Genomic DNA, 21,242 nt, shown 5'->3' with positions numbered 1-21,242 from the left:
TATTGTACAATATGAGTCCAACTTACTACATGGCTTTATGAAATGTGCTTTGACTTTCAAAAGAGTAATGAGAAATAATGTGCCCAATTTGAAAGTTCTAATTTTAATGCATGTTTGTTTCTTTAGCATTTGTGGAATCCAACATCTGGAACGAATAGGAAAGAAGCTGAATCTCTTCGACTCCCTTTACTTCTGCATTGTGACATTTTCTACTGTGGGCTTTGGGGATGTCACCCCTGAAACATGGTCCTCCAAGCTTTTTGTCGTTGCCATGATCTGTGTTGCTCTTGTGGTTCTACCCATACAGGTAAAGAGAGCCAGGATACATTTTATAGAAATGTGCAAATCTTATAAAATCAAATCTTCCATACTTCATAAGAAATGCAGGGTGGTTTATTAATGTATTATATTGACACATGTTATTATTGTTTCTAGTCAGTAAATTAAAATGGTCTCAGGAACTGCTTTTTCACATTATATTAAAACTGACTTTTTTCCCCTCCATTCACAACTGATGTAGCTCACATCTCATTTCAATTCTTGAAGATGTTTCTTTGAAATACAGGGTATTTAACTATATTAATTAAAAGATCATAGGATAATATAGTTTTAATTACAGAATGATAGGCCAAGGAAATAAAGTTATGAAGGTTTGATTTCTTTTGGTTCTTGAAACAATATAAAAGCTGAACATTGCAATAAATAAAAACTGATCACATATGTTGGTCAACTAAAGCAAAATCTGAAGATGATATGTACCTATTATGTACCATTCTGGGAGTGGATAAGGTGGTTGCAAAGGCACAGAGATATAAAAGAAGACTAAAGATAAGTAGACACAATCTCCAACTCTTTCCTACAGTGAGCTCTTGGGTGCCCATGGGTGAGCAGGTCAGAAACAGGATATGGCAAATACAAATCAAGCATGTATCTTCCATTACAAACCTTTGGTCACAGTGTATCTAAATATACTTTATGAAGGTATGAAAATGATCTTCCCACTTCTATCCAGTCATGCCTGTGTTCCTTCCTGACATCCCTCCTCTATTCCCTCCACTTTCCTTACATACCAAGTACAGCTATACAACTAGAATGTGACTTTGTGTGTTGGGTATCTCTCATTGCATGAGATGTGTGCCGAACTTGGTAGAAGAAGGTAGAAGAAATGCCTTTGAGGTTTTTCTCTTGGAAGCAGTGCATGACACATCATGGCTGCCTGATTTACTGGACATAAAGCAGAAGCACAAACCTTTTAGTGCCATTATGATATAATAGGAAAATCATGTTAATATGTTTCTGTAGAGACCTGAAGCCCCTGGGAAGCATTAGTAACCTGTATAGCAATCACATAAAAAGTCTGTTATTGAAGGGAATACAGATAATTTGAATCGCAACGAGTTCCATCTAAGAAATTGAGTGTATCTAATAAACAATGGATGTATTGCATTGGTTTTTACTTTCATGTCCAGTGTTTTTGTTCATATGTGGAAAATGCATTGCAGTTTGAACAGCTGGCCTATTTGTGGATGGAGAGACAAAAGTCAGGTGGAAACTATAGTCGACATAGAGCTCAAACTGAGAAGCATGTTGTTCTGTGTGTCAGTTCACTGAAGATTGATTTACTTATGGACTTTTTAAATGAATTCTATGCTCACCCAAGACTTCAGGTACATTAAAATTATGTTATGCCTTTTACTGGATCATAACTAACATATTGTCAAAGTCAATTAACTGGTGGTGCAGCCTGCATTCTGGAGGATTTTTATTTATACACTCAAATTTAGAAAGAGTAAATGAAGAACTACAAATATAACCAGGAACATAGAAAAAATGCTTAAGGAATACACAGTATTTTAAGTTTCCTTCTGTATCTACACTAAAAGACAGATGGAATTATGTTAATGCTACAAAGAAAGGTTTTCTTTGAATTAAAAGGATTTTTTTCTCCCTTGGGTAATGCACAAATGACATTTTTATGAAACAGTGGAATTTAACATAACATATCAAACAATGAAAAAGTCATTTCACAATATCATCTACTCACTTGAAATTATCAAAAGCTTTATCGAGTGTTGCTGGTAGAAATGTGGAAGTCTGAAAGTTCCATTTTTCCTTTTGTTTCCCAGAGTGTACCTAGGTCTTATTTATACTAGCAATGAATGACCCAAAATTGTACAAGAACTAGCTGAATTGAGAACAATAATTCAGAAAAAAATCTCTTCATCTGTCTGCACAGATAAAATCCTCAGATACTTCTATGTGGTACTGGGCCAGTGTAGATTTAGGTAATCTCCTTTTCCTGCTCAGTGCACTTAGTTCAGTCCAAGCAGTAAAGAGCTACTTGAATGTCTTGTATTTCCTCAATAAATTTGTGTCAAGAGGTTGGACAATCCCGAGATCAAAACAGTACTGAGTGTATCTATTTAGATCTCCCTTAAATAGATTTTTTTTTCATGACTATATTGGAGATCTTTTAAAATACTATTAAAAAATATTTTTAAAAATATAATTTATAAGTAAGTGATACTTAATTTACATCATACATTCTTTTGTTTTCATATGTTAATTTGCATTTTTAAAGAAACCATATTATTTGTTGTTTTTATTATTATTCATATTAAATAATTGCAGTTTTGCTCATTATAATCCATAAAGAAAACCTATTTTGGGGAAAATTTGATGCCCCAAGTTTTGATACCTAGTAATTTATTTTGACTGACATCAATGTGGAGAATTCTCAAAACTCCCCAAATTTCCACTAGATCTATTTTAGATGATAAAATGGTGACAGTTTCCCAGAGAATTGTAATTCCTATAATCAGTGTATTAAACTATTTTATCACTCAGAGTACTTTTGTATTTTCTCCAAAGGATCATTATTTTGAAATATGTAATCTCAAAGCTTTAAATTTACTTTGTATTATCAATATTTTTATGAATCCTTATCCTTTCAGATATTCATCAGAGATTTTTCAGTATTATCAGTTCATAATATTACCAAATGATGTAAATCACCATCGGAGTTTCTATTCTAAAAGTAAAAATTTGAAGTATGAATGGATTTTTTAAGCACTTCTGCCCTGTATGTATTATATATTTTAGAATCAGCCTGAAGTTATAACTGGAAACTTTATAGGTCGGAAATGTCTAATGAGTATTCACTGATTACCTTCTCTTCAAGGTACTAATAAGATTGCAAAAGGTCAGGATGACCTTATATTGTTTTATGAGATTTTATATATCTCAGTTATGTTTATTATAGTATCATCTTAATTAATGTATGTCCAGGTTTTGAATGCAAATTTTTACTTAGTCACAGGAGTTTATTTCTATATCATCATATTTCTAAATATTCTTAGACATTCTGTTTACTTACATAAAATAAAACACAGCATTATTGATTTTGCCCCATTGCTCACTTTGTTTTAAATAGGATTATTATGTGGTGATTTTGTGTCCTACTGAAATGGATGTGCAAGTTCGAAGGGTACTGCAGATTCCAATGTGGTCACAACGAGTTATCTACCTTCAAGGCTCAGCCCTTAAAGATCAGGATCTGTTGAGAGCAAAGTAGGTATCCCTATCTGTTTTCCATCTTGCAATACTTTTATATCTTTTCTCTCCTCCAAATTTTAGCGATTTTCAGTCTTGCAAGATGTGTTTAAGTATTTGTGAATATGGAGTCTTGCCATAGTCCCACTGCTGGTCAATTTGAAAGGTTAAAAATATAAAATCAGTGTATTTGCTCCCTTTCTCAGTGTAAGGATGTTCAGCAGACCGTGTCCACACAACACAATGAGGAGTGTGGCATGGTGTAATTATCTCAAGCTGTCAGAGAGGAGCTGAGTTATCCCGACTCACTGTTAGTCTCCAAATCCTGGAATACTGTTTTTATTCCACAAACAAAAATCTTGGGCTAACCATTATGTGAAATGCCAAGGCAGTTTGAGTCAGGGTTTAAATTCTAGAGTTTGTATTATGTACCAGGCAGATGACACTTGTGTTGCCTGGTGTCGGAGATGTCCCTGGGGGCTGGAGGAATCAGAAGGTAACTGGGTCTTAGTTGTTCTTTTCCTGTAGCACATGTGCTAGCCACCCTGGCTTGAAGGTGACATAGGCATATACCTTTGTCACAGGTCATGGGGTTGTTCCACATGAACAGAGTGAAAACATGGTTGGGCAGAGCATGGACACCAGGGAGTCAGGGCCTCTGCAAACAACACCCATAGTTTCAGAAGCCAGAAGAAATCTTCAGCAGAGGTGGTTTTGCTCCATGTTTTCTGTTGCTTTTATAGTTTTAGACATGTCTTTGTTGGGGAGGAAGAATGTCCTGTCCCCTTCTAGGTCCTTCTAGCTGGACTAAGAATCAAATTGACATGAGACAGATTAACAGGAGAAAATCAAATTTAATAGTGTATGTACAGTGAATCCATACAGACATGGACCTCCCAAAAACAGGCAAAATACTTCATTCTGAGCTAAGGAGAAGGGATGGAGGTCTGGGACTACCAAGGGAAGAGGAAGAAGAGTGCTGTGTATTGTGTAAGACTGATGAATCACAGACCTGTACCCCTGAAACAAATAGTACATTATATGTTAATATTAAAGAAAAAAAGAGTAATTGTTTGGTAAACAAATGTTTGCTGGGCCACTCAGAAACAATGGGACATGGAGGACTTTGATCAAACAGACCTTGCTACGTTCCTCCCTGCCTGCCCTACCTAGTTTCTATCATAATGTAGTTATCTATGGTGATAGCTCCCTTCCTGGAGCAGATTTTCTATCTAAATTCTTTTCAGGCAGTTGAGGAGGGAGGTCAAGAGCTTCCCTGAATCCGTTAGGCTTTGATTGCTGTTTAGCTCACAGTAATCTTCGTGCTAATGTGGCCTATCTTGCAGTGGCCTTGGATCCTACATCTCCGTATTTATCCCTGAGCTGTCTTCTGTGCTCTTTTAAATACAAGTCTCCTCACCGAATTTGAGAGCATAAGTGGTTTTTATTTTGTTTTGTTTTTTCTGAATGGCTTGAGTATGTGTGTGTGAGTGAGGATGGGTGTGTTTATGCATGTTGTATGTGTGTGTAGGTGGATAGTGGAAAATAACAGAAGAAAACTCCCAAACTCCTTTTTGCTGCTTAATTCTGCAAAATGATGACTAGATATTTTGTAACTGGAACTTTGACATTACCTTTGATTTATATACAATAGGGCAATTTAAGTGAGGTTTTTCAATGATTTAATAACTTCTGAAACGAAAAAGTTGGTAGAAACCATCAGGATATAACGAATGGTACATAATTAGGAAATTTAGCTTCTTTGAGAATGTATTAGTATTTCTGGTGGATTAAATACTTCATAGATGTTGTCAGTGTACACACAAGAGTTAAGTCAGATTCTCCCAGTACCTAAAGCAATAGATGGCTTTACATGTTTGCTATTTGCTATCTGTACACGTTATTTGGGAGCTCTTAAGAAATAGTTGCTTAGACACTAACATTTGAATCTTTATATTCATCTGCGTAGATAATCAATATGCTTAATTTACTATATACATTAAGTTCTTCACATAAGAATAATTCCCCATATTATGTTCACTATGAATTTATGTGATAATTAAAGCCTTTTTATTACCTAATAAATTAATCTAAGCTATTAGTATTAGCTGTTAGTATTTGAGCTTGATAGAAGGGAGTAGAATTTGCACAAAATATGCCTCATGGCATAAGGATTATCGTGAGCTGGTCATTTTTAAGAAACAGCAGACACAGGAAAAACTGAAAACCTTAGAAGGTAACCCTTTTGTAGGGGACATTTATGTTTATAAGGGAAATCTCCATCCATAAGGGTGTCTCTCTCTCTGTACCTGGAAGAGGATGACTCAATCTCTGAATTGGAGAAGGCAAGGACCTAAATCTGTGTAACAACCTTACCCAGGTTTACTGTGTTTTTTCTTGATAGGTTCCCATAACTGGCTCCACTGTTAGCCAAACATCTTTTGTCTTTAGCTGAAGATGGTGTTTAAGGTGGTGGCTTCATGGGAGAGGAGTTAATCAGTTTTCCTGGGTGTCTCCCACGTGTTATTAAACGTGTTTGTTTTTCTTCTGTTAATCTGTCTTTTTATTACAGAGGAGTCTCAGCCAAGAACCTAAAAGGGTAAAGGGAAAATGATTTATCTTTTTATTAATTACATGATTTATTTAGGATTAGCAATTCATTGATTATTAATATTATTAAAATGATTTCTCAGCAAAATCAATCACATTTACAAGAAGCATTCATTCATTGGAATATACAAAGGATGAGAATGAGGATGAGAGAGGTATCAGGCTGGTAATACTAAAAAATCTGGGTTAAGAAAGAAGTATTCATTTTATGTTCATTTCTTATCCTAATGTCATATAAAGATTTGGGATTTATGTTAACTAATACATTCTTCAACACAATTTCCCATGCAAGAAACAAGGAGTAGGATTCTCCAAACCAGTTCCAAAGGTCAGTTGCATGACTTTTGAATCGCTTTGTTGAAGATGATGTTTAGAAAATGTTATGCGATACTTATTATCTTGTAACCATGTCTCAATATTTTTCCAAAACTGTTTGGTTTGATCTAATTTCATGGACTTTTATCTTTCCTCTGCATAGAAAAAAAATTTTTGGGGGGGAGGGAAGGTTTATTTTAGTATAATGAATCAGAAAGATAAAACATTCCTTATTTTGAAGTTAACATTTTTTATGTTTTTATTTTTTTTAAAGATTTTTTATTTTTAAGTAATCTCTACACCCAGTGGGGAGGTTGAATTTATAATTCCGAGATCAAGAGTCGCATGTTCTACTCACTGAACCAGCCAGGCCCTCCAACATTTTTATGTTTTTAGAACATTATTTATCAAGCACTGAAACCTACTGTTTATCACCAAGTTTAAGAAACGTAGAACTTTAGTATAAGGGACAGGAGTTTGGAACAAGATGATGAATCATCTTCAAGAAATGTAAATGTACAGTAGAGTTTGATATAAGAATACTTAAGTAGCTCTGTTCCTTCTCTCTTAGTTAATTGAGTAACTTTGCAGTTAAAATGTAACTAATCATAAAATAAAGGCCAATACAACTCCCTTAATTTAAACAAAGCACATATATGAAAAAATATATAATCATGAAAGAGAATAAAATTTGAGTTTTTTTTTATTTTTGTCATGATGAACTATTGAGTTATATAGCCAATTCAACAATTGCTTTGTTTACAGTCATGTACAGTCATCATCTGCTAGAAATCTAACTTTTATTTAAGCCTAAGGATACTCATAGTTTATTTGCACTTTGTGTACATTGGACTAAGCATTGGAATTCTATTTTTCAGACACTACAAAGATATTTCAGTGTATGATTACTTTGTTTTTTTTGTCTATATTTAGGATGGATGATGCTGAGGCCTGTTTTATTCTGAGTAGCCGTTGTGAAGTGGATAGGACATCATCTGTAAGTTTCTAAAATCTCTTTCATAATTGTTCTTCTCACCTTAGAAGATTTAAAAAAAATTTTTTTTAAATCTGCCTATGTTAAATATAGGTAACTTTAAAATATTACTAAAGGGAAGCAAATATCTCTAAACTGTCTTTGCCATAATAAAAGAATAGCTGCATTATGGACTGTGTCAACAAAACTGTTTCTGAAGTAGTTTCTCTTAGTCCTTGGGTTTTCTGTTGATTGAAATGAAATAAGTCATATTTTTATTAAATATATCCTTTGCTATGTAATTTTGTTAAAATGGTCTCAATTTCCTCAACTCAAAACAAAGCAGATGGATCACGGAGTCTGCATTAGAATCAGTTGGAGAGCTTCTAAAAAAGTATGCATTCATGCAAATTCTATTCAGGGTATATGAAGTGGGGGTCTGGAATCTGTGTATTTTTAAAAGATCTTGAGGTGATTGGGAAGCACATCTCAACTAGACACCCTTTGGCTTATATGATCTCTAGGATCCATTTTTGGCCTAAAGTTACATAAACTCATAATTAAATTAAATGGTATAATTTACCAAATTATAACTTGTATTTTTAAGCATGCATTCTAATTTTATTGTTTTTAAAAAGTGATGTATTATTTTATATTGAGCAGGTACTGTTAACTTCTGTGTTTTTAAGCCAGTGAGTATATCTCTAACCCTATCTGTGGTGCAGAGACAAAGCCTTGGTGGCTTCTGTAGTGACTGGGGAAAAGGCAATCTATTCATGGGTCTTTCGGGGGCATGATTAGCTTTTTTTCTGGAGCATTTAATAGGACACTCTGTTATATTAATTTAGATTGTGAGTCCTGAATGTGGCAGGCTCTATGTTCTCCTGTTGAGCTCACTCTAATTTACCTAAAGTTCTTATTCAGTTTTAAACTAATTTTCTTATCCTTTATTTGAAGAGGGTTGTTAGGGCTTGTATTGTGTCCCCGAAAACTCATATATTGAAGTCCAACCTCAGTACCTTATAATGTGAACTTATTTGGAGATAAAGTCTTGATAGAGATAATCAAGTTATAATGCACTCATTAGGATGGACCTTCATCCAATATGACTGGTGTCCTTGTAAAAAAAGGAAATTTGGATACAGTCAGTCATCAGGGAGAATGCCATGTGAACATGAAGACATCCATCAATAAGCCAAGGGGAGTGGCCTGAAACAGATCCTTCCCTTCTTGCCCTCAGAAGGAATCGACCCTGCCAACACTTTGATTTTAGATTTCTGGCCTCCAGGACTGGGAAATAATAAATTTCAGCTATTTAAGCCACCTAGTTTGTTCTACTTCATTACTGTAGCCTGACAAACTAATACAAAATTATAGAACAAATATAGTTAGGAAAAATTTGTAAAATATTTCTCTTTACAATATATATTTCTAAAAATTCATCTGTTCCCCTTCTTCTCCATGGTTGCTATCTTAATTCAGACCACACCCTCCTCAGTTCACTGAAGTACTATTTCAGGAGTTTCTTAATTGGTTTGGCACATTAGGTGCTCCAAATGTATTTATGGAATAAATGAATTTGAACTGATCATAATCTACAGTATGTTTCCATAATTACTTAACTTACATAATTGTGAATCTTGTGCCCCTTAAGCGGTCACTTGGTTTTAAAGTACTTACAGTCCTCCAGTATCAATAATGTTTTGAGTAACAAGGAGAAGCATAAGCATTAATAAATACATAATATCTTTTAAAGTACCTTTAAATTGTGAATTTGAGATCATTCAGTTAAACAAATGTGTTCCATTTCTTCCTGACACTCTGCTAAATTGACAGGAAATGAACAAAAAATTTCACTGATAGGACAAAGGAGATGGTAGATGAGACTGCACTAACCCAAGTTTGGAAGCTAGAAAGCAGATGGATGAGTGGTAACCAACTTCGACAGAAGGAAGTTAAAATTTAAGTTGAGAGAGGAAACAAGTCAGAAGCAGGCTGCTTTTTGCAATGGAACCTCAAAAGTCTCAGGAAATAGAGGCACCAGATGCTTCTGAAAGTAGGGTTATATGCAGGACTAAACACATGAATAGTGATTAAAAGTTTGTAAAAGAAGCAATTAGATTCCAGGAATCCATTGCTGATCCCTTTCCCCACCCTGGGAACGGGTTTACTGTTGGCAAAATTTGATCCAGGGATACCTTTCACTCAGAACCAGTAGGTGCAGCTGAAAGTCGGGGTAAATTCAAAGATATTAAAGAGTAAGTTTCTCCACTGAATGTGAGGTGCTTCTCCCAAATGACTCAGAAACATAATAGCTAGGTCCACACCTCCATTGGCATGAGATTTGAGGAATTTTCTTTGGGGGAAATGGTTCATCGCAAGAGAGAATGCCATATATGTATATATATTTTATACATATATACATATGTGTATATATACATACACATATATACATATATATATACACACACACATATATAGTGTGTATGTAAATATATAAAGTCTGGAGTTCCCTATTGCAGTATCACAGATTAATCACCCTACAGTAAGGTCTATGTGAAAATAAGATTCCCACATTCAATGAAGTCCCAAAAGGTTTTGAATGTTTAATTTCTACATATGTTCAGATAACAGAGATCAACATTTAAGGAAATTCCTGACAAGGAAAAGAAAGAATGGATGAACAAACATAAAAAGTGTATAGAAAAGAAGAACTCAGAGGAAACAAACAAAACTATACAATTTTGGGAGAAGAAATAGATTTTAAAATATATAACAAATATCCTCAGAATAATATGAATTAAGGAGGGTGTACATATATAAAACAAGAATAGTAGGCTGTAGAACAAAACAATTGAAGACAAAACAAGAAACATTTAGTGAACCAAAAATAGCTCCTAGAAATTAATAATAGGATAACACATGAAAAATTGTATAAAAGGTTTAGGAGAAAAGCAAGAGAGGTGAGGAAACAGGGCAAAGTACTATCCCCAAGATTGGAGAGACTGACACGCAAATATGGAGAATACTAATTTACCCCAGCAAAGACTCACGAGTGGAAATCAACCTGGGAACCAATGTGGGGGCAGGAAAACCTCAACTATAATTGATGAATTGCTGGAGGTTCAGTGCAGACAACTTTGAGAATTAAAAAAACCCCTGGGAAATGTAGTTATGGGGAAGGGATACCATAATTTTGTGACATTTACTTCCAGGAGCTTGACCAGGTTCTCACAGTAAATATGAGAGAAAAATCCTTTTGGGATTTCAGCAAGGGGCAAGGAAAAGGAACCATTTTGAAATACACCAGAGCATTCTGTTCCTCTTAACAGGCCTTGCCCTCAGGGAAACTAGTTAACCAGAGTTTAACTTGCTGGAAACTAGTTATCAGAGCTTAACTGATCTGGGGCAAGGGTAATACCCAATTCCAGACCACTCTGGCCATCCTTTTTCAATTAAGGGGTCTGAGACACTGAAAAAACATTTGTGAAGGTCCCATTCCAGCGGTATTGGCTCAGTAAAAGACTGACACCAAATCAAGGGACTATAGAATGCTTCCCCTTACCCCACAGATCACTCCCATGTGTCTAAAGATCTATTTAGAGCACTTCCTTTAAGTTTGTATATTATGACTGGCTATGAAGAAAAAACTACAGGGCATACCAAAAGGCCTAAGAAAAAAAAAAAAGCAGTTTGTAGAGACAGAGCAAGTATCAGAACAGACATGGCAGGGATGTTGAACTTACCTGGCCAATCATTTTAAATAACTGATTAATATGCTGTGGGCTCTCATGGATAAAAGAGACAGCATGTAAGAACAGACGGGTAGTGTAAGCAGAGAGATAGAAACCTTAAGAAAGAACCAAAAAGAAATGCTAGAGATTTTTAAAAAAATGTAATGGAAATGAAGAATGCCTCTGATGGGCTTATTAGTAGACTGGATATGGCTAAGGAAATAATCCTAAAACTGAGAATAATTCAACAGAAACCTACAAAACTGAAAAGGGAAGAGAACAAAGATTGTAAAACAACAACAACAACAACAAAACCCCATAACCAAAATAGAATATCCAAGGCCTCTGGGACAACTGAGGTGTAACATACGTGTAATGGGAATATCAGAAGGAGAAAAGAAAGAAAAGAAAAGAAAAGAAAAGAAAAGAAAAGAAAAGAAAAGAAAAGAAAAGAAAAGAAAGAAATAGAAGAAATACTGGAAAGCATAATAACTGATGATTTCCCCAAATTAATACCAGACACCAAGCCACAGATCCAGAAAGCTCAGAGTACACCAAGCAGAAAAGATGTTAAAAAAAAAAAAATACACCTAGACATATCATTTTCAAATTACAGAACATCAAAGATAAACTCCTAAAAGAAGCTGGGGAGGGGGGGAGCGCCCTCACTACAGAGGAGCAAAGATAAGAATTTCATCGGACTTATCTTCAGAAACCATGCAAGCAAAAAGAGAATGTAGTAAAATATTTAAAGTGATGGAAAATAATACAGAAGGGAAGTCAGTGTCAGAGTTTAGGGCACCTTGAACAGAAGGTCAAGGAGAAAGACCTGGGTCCTGTAACTGAATAGAGTTTTAGGTCTTGACAGATGGCAAAGAAGAAAAACCAATATCCATGATTGTTAGTAAGTATATGATATTTCTGCTCCTTTGCAAAGATTGGAAAGTCTCTCAACTGTTTTGTGTTTGTGTGTACAGGGTCTTATAGAAGTGTCTATGGTCTGTAAAGAAACAGACTTTCAAGACTTGATTATAAAATGGATAGCAGTCTATTCCTAGTATGCTCCGCTCTGGACACACCAGTAGGCTACCATTCATCTCTTTTTAAAATCATTTTTACAAATGTGGGAACAATGATCCAATTAAAGATTTATTAGAAAAAAATATAGGAACCCAGAAAAATGTTGGGCTATGCTAAATAACTATGTGTTAGTATGGAAGACACCATATTGCTTGATAATGAACATAATCCCATATTAGCTATTGTCTTAGGACGGGCCTGTCATAGTTGCTGCTGCAAATAATTCTACGTTGTTTCCTACAGAGAAGTTGGTTCAACAACTTCTAGTCCACCTGCCTCTCTGACCCCAGTGTTTGGTTTAAATCCTATCAGGAGAGTTGAAATTCTGCTCTTTGATTCCCCAAAGGTTAATAAATACATAATTTTTGGCAAAAGAATCTAGGTCATCTTGTTTTGACTTGTACTCCTTTTGTATATATGAGGGTTTGGCCCAGACAAACTATTTTAGTTGCCTCTCCCCAGGTAGGTTGTTCCTTTTGGGAAGTGGGTGGAGGAAGAGAATATGTAAGTCCTCCTTTATGATTATCCAGTCCTGCTACAACTGAATCATTTCACATTCATTAAACCTTTCTTGTATCTTCATTTAGAGGAAAAGGAACTCTAGAATTTTACACTTAATACGGTCAGGTCACTAGCACTGTCATTTATACTTGCTTTGGGGTGCGAAAGTAAGTGAGTGTCTTGGGAGGGCCAGAAGCTCTGGAATCATGATATGTTCCTACATGATGGAAGTATGCTCCACTTGACTAAGAACTATCTGGTTTCCCTAATTTTAATCAAGCTCACTCTTGTTAGACAATTGAATCACATGGGAAAGTTTTAGGAGATTCTCAGGAATTTCCTTATCTATCTTGCAAGGGATAGCAATCCGTCACTCCTACTTTGCATACTCTGCAGCAGGGCCTGAGAAATAGTGTTGAAACTATTGGACTGTGAGAAGAAACATGTAGATTTATATTTTACTGACACAGTTACAGAACAAAGTAAAAAGTTCTATTTTGGTAAAGGTCGATTACATTGAACCTTTTTTGGAGAAATATTTGTTAAATAAATAAGATTAGGCAACTTTTTTTCTTCCTTAATTTTAATTCCAAATATATGCATGTGAAATTAATTAGTGAAATGTTTATGATTTCTTAGGAAGTAATTTAAGCTAATTTTTAAAAAGATTTTATTTATTTGAGAAAGAGAGACAGTGAAAGAGAGTATGAGCAGGGAAGAGAGGGAGAAGCAGGGTCCCTACAAGCAGGAAGCTCGACGTGGGGCTCGACACCAGGACCCCGAGGTCATGACCTGAGCCGAAAGCAGACGCTCTACCAACTGAGAGACCCAGGCACCTCTAGACTAATTTTTTACATATTAGTTCCTAAAATGAACCTTTCCAGTAATTGTTTTTAATAGATTAGATTTACCTTCCAATATTTTCATGCTGTATTTATGCACACCTGAGTTAGGATTATCTGTTATGTGGAGAAAATAAATTTTTAAAACTTATAGAGCTGAATTTTTGATACAGGCATACTTTCAAAGAAATTTTTCTAAATGTGGTCAAAATAATTTTGATATGATGGCCCAATAGACACATGAAAAGATAATGTTGGTAATCATCAGGGAAATGCAAATCAAAACCACAATGAGCTACACCTTACAACTGTCAGAATGGCTAAAATTAAAAAGAGAAGAAACAACAAGAGTTGGCAAGGATGTGGAGAAAAGGGAACGCTTGTGCACTGTTTGTAGAAATGTAAACTGGAGCACTCACTGTGAAAAATAGTATAGAGCGTCCCCCAAGAATTAAAAATAGAAATACCATGTGATCCAGTAATTCCACTACTAAGTATTTACCAAAAGAAAATGGAAACACTAATTCAAAAAGATATATGCATCCCTATGTTACTATAGCAGTATTTGCAATAGCCAAGATATGGAAGCAACTTCAGTATTCATTGATAGACAAATGGATAAGGAAGATGCGGCACACACACACATGTGATGGAATATTATGCAGCCATAAAAAAGGATGAGAGCATGCCATTTGTGACAACATAGATAAACCCAGAGGGTATTATGCTAAGTGAAATAAGTCAGACAGAGAAAGACAACATATGAATTCATTCATATGTGGAATCTAAAAAAACAAATGAATAAACAAATGAAAAGCAGAATTTGAACCTATAAATATATAGAACAAACTGATGGTTGCCAGAGAGGTAGAGAGTGGGGGGTTGGACAAAACAGATGAAAGGGAGTGGAATGTAGAGGCTTCCAGTTATGCAATGAGTAAGTCATGGGAATAAAAGGCACAACATAGGAAATATAATCAATGATATGGTAATAGTGAAGTATGGTGACAGATGGTATCTACACTTGTGGTGAACACAGCATAAGGTATAGAGATGTTGAATCACTATGTTATGCACCTGAAACGAATGTAACATTGTCATCTATACGCAGAAATCTTTTTTTAATCATTCTGTTACGAAAGTGTTCTTTTATATTATTTTCTTTGATACAGTTACACCTTTGAAAAATGTTGATTGCACACTATTTCTGATAGATGCACATGCATTTATTATTGCTGAGTTGCAAAATTGCATGAACGAGTTGTGTTGTTTTGGTTTTTTTTAATTTTTACTTTTTTCAAAAGATTTTACTTTTTTTTTGAGAGAGGGAGTGCCCACAAGCGGGGAGGGGGGCAAAGGGAAAGGGAAAAACAGACTCCCCGCTGGGCAGCCCCCCTCCCCCATATGGGTTTTGATTCCAGGACTCTGAGATCACAACCGGAGCCGAAGGCAGATGTTTAACTGACTGAGCCACCCAGGTACCCCATCTCCTATTGTTCTAATAACATTTTTTAAACTAGCAGAATACTGCCAACTCTAGTATTGGTTTGTGTATATTCTAATTGGGAGCAGCAGAGTTGGGAATATCAAAATGAAAAATTAATAAATATTCCAAAGGATTCTGTTTTGGAATTAATTATTTCATAAAAATAAATGTATTCCTATATAAAGTTTTATATTCTTTATTCAGATATCATAGGGTACTCGTGAACCTGAAAGTGCTATAGCACCATCCTTAGTTAATTTTTTTGAATCACAAAAATCATTAAGTGTAGTTTCATTAAAGTCAAAAATCCTTTTTGATGATTCTAGATCAACTTTATTTCAAAAGAATGGATGAAGCTCAAGGGTGCCTAGCTGGCTCAGTCAGTGGAGCATGTGACTCTTGATCTTGGGGTTGTAGGTTTGAGCCCCACATTGGATGTAGAGATTACTAAAAAAATAAATCTTAAAAAAAGAATGGAGCACATGATATCTGCATTTTTAAAGAAAATGCCCATTTTTTTCTTAAGATGATAATATTTTTATTTTATTTATTTTTATTTTAAAGATGACAGGCTTTCAAATATGTATTTTTCTACATAACTTACATGAAGAATGATAACATTTTTAAAATATCTAATATTGTAATGCTAATTTTCTATAAAAATTTTGCATGTTTACATAGAACGGGAATTCTAGTCCATGTTGCTACTCTTGGTATATGTATTTTAGCTCATTTTTTTCGAGTCCACTTAATAAAGCAAACAAGCAGAAAGGAACCAAACAAATTTGACATTTCACGAGTAGCTTTCATGTGGTCAGGCATTTTGTGCACATTATGTCATTTCATGCTCACCACAATTGTGGCTCAGGGTTGTTAATTAGATTTCCCAGAGTGGCCGAGTCTGGGCTCTACCCAGGTCAGGTCAACTTTAACACTCCTTTTTTGTACCAAACTGCTTCCCATGGTGATAATAGCTTACTGTTCGAACGGGTCACACATTTGTACATAAAAGTGGTTCCACAGTTTTAAAGTTTAATCAGGGGGAAAAAAACATATATATATATATATGATTTCAGGCATCAGTTGTCTGTTCTACTTCCCATTTTTAGTCTGTTTCCTGAAAGAAGGTATTTGCTTTAAATCCATTAAAGTGCTGATATTATATTTTGTATCTCTGCTTTGTAAGAATATGGCATTTATTTCCTTCTTTCCTTCAGGTTTCATTCCCAATTTTCCATGATCCAATTTTGGACTGTGGTACTTCCATTTTTGCAATTGAAGACTGATATCATTTACCTTTTGTTCTGTGATCGAAACTAAGTCTTCTGCCATTGTTTATTGATAAAGTCTAAATGTTGGATGCAATAAACATTTAGAATTTTGTGACTATGTTCACACTGTTCACTGAAGACCCAGTGGTCACTTTGATTACATATTTCCTTTTTTGTATTATTTCCTGCCATACCCTAAATTTTAAAAATCTGCTGTATATTATAGGTATTTGTTAACATTCATTATTTTTTCATTGCTGTTAATTGCAGATTTCCTATCTGCACTTACTATCCTATCCTAATTCATTATTTACATTTTCATGTAAGGTTTACATGTCTCAGTCTACTTAGCTTCAAATTTACCTGGGGCCAGTTGACATAATTATCTGTATTCTTCTTAGACCCACTTCCTAGACCAGAGCACAGCATAGGTAAAAGTGTTATAGGGTAACACTATCACCATTTTTAACCTTTCATTCCTTGAACAAATATTTATTGATTGGTTTATCTTCCAAGCATTGATGTACCAACTGAAGATATATTTATGAACATAACAGTGAAAAAAATCTCAGTTCTCATGAAGCTGGCCTACTAGTAGAAATGACCATCAATATACTGATTAAATAAATGCATAGGATGTTAGCTGGTGATGAGTGTTAAGGAGTGAACACTGGGGAAGAGGCATATAAAATGTTAGAGGAGGTTGACCTTTTAGATTGGATCATTAATTTAAAATTTTGAAAGCTTAACTTAAAATATAATCATAAGGCTCATTAATTATTAACACAGGAACACATAAAGCAACACCACGTTACTTATTTCATTAGACTGTTTTTATGGTACCTATTACTTCAGACTACTTGTATTCTTATAGGTGGGAAATCTTATAATTCTTCCTCCTCTTTAGGTCTAACCTCTTGATAAAAACAACACTCACTATTTCAAACTTATGATGTTCTTAGATCCTTCATTCCAATTTATACTCCCTCCATATACCTGAAGCTTTTCCCTCTAAGAACACCAAATGTCCCCTAATAGAGAACATTTTGCATTGTTTTCTTGCTTGTTTTCCCTATTTTGTTCAATTAGCCTTGGTACCTTTTTTCTTCCCTTCATGCTATTCCCTTCTCCACTTGCCTTTGCGCTCTCAGTCTTCGTAGAATTCTTTCTTAATACTTCAGCCACTATTTCTCATTTTCTTTTAAAGAATCTTCTCTAAAAAGTATTTTGTGTTAATTAAGGGATCAGTGCATCAAGGAGACATAACACCCTTCAGTGTATGCACAACTTGTTGTGAAACCTCAAAGTCCATACACAAAATGGCAGAACTGGAAGGAGGTGTAAAAAGCTACGATTGTCAGAAATTTCAGTATTGCTCTCTAAATTACTAACAGAACAAGTAGAAAGAAAAGCAGTAGAGTTATAAAACAAAACAAAACTTGAGCTCATTTTCGCCAACTAGATCTAATTGACGTATAGAACATTACATTCAACAACTGCAGAATACACATTTTTTTCTAAGTGCATATGGGACATTCACAGAGAAAGATCAGATGCTGGACAATAGAAGAAATGGCAGAAAAGTTAAAAGAATGAAAACATGCAGAGTATATTCTCTGATGCAGGACAATACCCAAATATTTGGAAATTAGCACATTTCTCAATAAGCCATGAGGAAAATACAAAATAACAGGGAAGATTAGAATTATTTTAATTGAATTGTGATGAAAATGCACATATCGAAATTGAGGGGACATAGCAAAAAAAGATTCATAGCTTTACGTTCTTGAATTAGAAATGAAAATTTATAATTAAATAGTGGTTTCTGTAGATGGAAGCAGAGAAATGCCACAATACCTGACACTAATGTGTGGTAAAGGAAAACTTTCTTTTTTCTTTTTTTCTTTCTTTTTTTAGTGGAAAAGTTTTAGCAAGTGTATATACTAAAGGAAATGATCCAGCAGAGAAGGTAAAATGAATGATACAGGAAAGTGGAAAATTCAAAGAATAAAGTCATAGGATGTACAAGACAGAATATGATCCAGTATATAGGCAGAAGGTTTCCCTTTGCTAAGTGTTTAAAATGCTCACTCATTTTAACAAGAGGCAAGTATGTAGTCAGATGTGATGGAGAGCGCTATGGAAATTTTCTTATTATTTCTATTTCTCATAGTAGTTGAGATCATCAGAAAAGCGGGAAGAGTGGGTAGAGGTTTGAGGAACCATTATGAAATAGTTCTCTAGAACAGCAGGAAAGTGAATGGCCTGGAGGAATGTGGAGTTGCTGAGCAACGTTCATCTCCTATGTGATATCATGGACTCTCAATTTGAAGTAAGGCCTGTTTAGCATATATGTGTGTGTTTGCCAACCATCTGTTATCTGTAGTAGAAAGAGAGTTGGATTTAGCAAGGTCGTAGTTTTGCCTGTAGAGTAGACCTGATTGAGAGAGGCAAGCAAAATGATTGCTTATGCAAGGGTCTGCTTATTTGGTGAAACATTTGATACAAGCAGGTAAGCAGGGAAATGAGAACGTGGGTATAGAGGTAACAGTGAATGATGGTGCAGAGAGATTGAAGTTGCTGAGGATGTCAGACATTCTGAGCTGAACGTTAAGAGGTGGTGAATAGTCAGAAGGAAGGATGTCTTATATTGTGATATGTTTTAAAAGGTTCACACACTTTCCTTTTCAATATCTTGTTCTCTCAGTCTGTCATTAGGTATGCTCAAAAAGATTTGTTCGAAGTTAAGTCTCCACTGAGTCATTATAATGTATGCAGCATAGATTTACCCTCTGGGTGGATTTTCTTTGCAGTGGTGAAAGAATTTAATTTTCTGAGCTGAACTGGGCATATGGATTTTTACATAAATGGCCTACTTCTGAAAAAAACCTGTAGTGTTTGCTTTGCTCTTTTAGCTTTCTTGGCACAACTGATTTTTAAACTTCTTGCTTCTTGGAACTAAAAAAAAAAAGAAGAAGAAAAATACATAATAACACCTCTCATTTATTAGCCATCACTAAATATCAATTGCAGGCTAGAGATTATTTATATATGTATTTATACAATTATCTATGTGTTGTATTTTTCACAACAATACTACGAGGAAGTTATTACTAGCTCCAATTTTTAAATTAAAGTTCTGGGATGAACGAGATGGAAAAGTACTGGAGGGAGGAGATTGGTCCATGCGATTATGTCATCATTTGCTAATTGTCTCTTATGAAAGATAGGGTCCTGCCTTCCCACAGGGACTGGGAGGTAGGGGCTCTAGCTCCTTTGTTGATTACATTTCAGAATGATGGCCCTCAGGTTCTTGAGAAAGACATTTCTGGGTTGTGAAACTGTTGAGAGTCTGCGTGAAGATTTAATTCTCAAAGGGGCAAAAAAAGGATTTATAATTGGATCTTTTCTAAAATAAATGTTCTAAGAAAAGGGTGTTCAGGGATGCCTGGGTGACTCAATTGGTTAAGCATCTGCCTTTGGCTCAGGTCATGATCTCAGGCTTCTGGGATGGAGTCCTACATCGGTCCCTTGCTTGGTGGGGATCCTGCTTCTCCTCTGCCTGCTGCTCCTCCTGCTTGTGCTCTCTCTCTCTGACAAATAAATAAATAAAATCTTAGAAAGAAAGAGAAAGAAAGAAAGAAAGAAAGAAAGAAAGAAAGAAAGAAAGAAAGAAAGAAAGAAAGAAAGAAAGAAAGAAAGAAAGAAAGAAAGAAAGATAAGGGTGTTCAGGGGTCTATAGCCAGGAAGAAACCTGACAGGAAATCAAACTGAGGGAAACTTTAAAGCCTTCTTGATCATCTGATTCCAAAGACTTTAAGTTGGAACTTTAAGAAAAAATTTTATTTTATACTATGGTGTTATCTTCCCTCTGAAATGTCAAAGATGTTCATTTTTTCCTGATAATTACATGCATTTTTGAACATATGGAACCTTAGAGTAGAAGGCAAACAATCATCAAACATGCAGACAGCAAATTCCCTATGTGACCCTCTTCAGACAGCATGAGGAAAGAGCTGAAATAAAATGTTTGCAATTGTAGAGGAGGAAAAATTATTTTCCTCTATATTCCAGGTTCTGTGGGTGTTCTCCCCTCCTGCCTCATAATAAAAGACAAAGTAACAAAAGAAAACGGTTAGAAATTTAATGTGTATACCTCATGTATACATGGGAGATACCCAGGAAAGCTGTAAAACTCCCCCAAATGGTCCAAGGCATCACCTTAATACTGTCTTCAGCTAATGACAAAAGAAAGATTCTGGGAGTGGGGAGACTAGTTCTGAGAGGTTATCAAGAAAAGTACAGTTAGGTTGTTAGGCAGATTTAAGTCTGGTGCCTTCTGTACTGATAAAGAGTGGTGGTTTAGAGTCAACCCTCTCTTCTTGGTACAGAGAGAGAGAGTCACCCTTACAAATGGAGATTTCCCTCATGAATGTAGATTTAAAGGGTAGATTCTTTTTTTTTTAAAATATTTTATTTATTCATTCGACAGAGAGAGAGACAACCAGTGAGAGAGGGAACACAAGCGGGGGAGTGGGAGAGGAAGAAGCAGGCTCCCAGCGGAAGAGCCTGACATGGGGCTCCATCCTGAAACACCAGGATCATGCCCTGAGCCGAAGTCAGACGCTTAACGACTGAGCCACCCAGGCGCCCCTTAAAGGGTAGATTCTACTTTGGTTTAAGAGCCTTTCCCATGGATGCTTTTTCTCAAAAATAATCAGATCAAAATAGTCTTTATGCTAAAAAGGCATATTCTGCTACCCTTCACAATTTAAGCTTTTTAAAAAAGAATATTGTTTTGTCTTAAACAGATCCATTTTGAGCATTGCAACACTTTAACACATAATTGTTTCTATTGTTTCATTATGCAATACAAGG

At 35.2% G+C, this 21,242-nt stretch overlaps 1 protein-coding gene across 3 annotated transcripts in view; it reads left to right on the top strand.

Annotated features, from left to right (window-relative positions):
- Positions 1–21,242, top strand: part of KCNT2 (potassium sodium-activated channel subfamily T member 2) — a 344,368-nt gene that overhangs the window by 163,081 nt on the left and 160,045 nt on the right. For all 3 annotated transcript variants that reach the window (XM_008710517.1, XM_008710516.1, XM_008710515.1), the window contains exons 9-12: positions 127–307; positions 1,503–1,667; positions 3,434–3,570; positions 7,411–7,474. In XM_008710517.1, the coding sequence (XP_008708739.1) occupies positions 127–307; positions 1,503–1,667; positions 3,434–3,570; positions 7,411–7,474 (547 nt within the window). The remainder of the gene's footprint in view (positions 1–126; positions 308–1,502; positions 1,668–3,433; positions 3,571–7,410; positions 7,475–21,242) is intronic.

Source organism: Ursus maritimus, unplaced genomic scaffold (assembly GCF_017311325.1).
Source record: "Ursus maritimus isolate PB19 unplaced genomic scaffold, ASM1731132v1 scaffold_2, whole genome shotgun sequence".
Lineage (NCBI taxonomy): Eukaryota > Metazoa > Chordata > Mammalia > Carnivora > Ursidae > Ursus > Ursus maritimus.
This window is presented reverse-complemented; position numbering and strand designations above follow the sequence as displayed.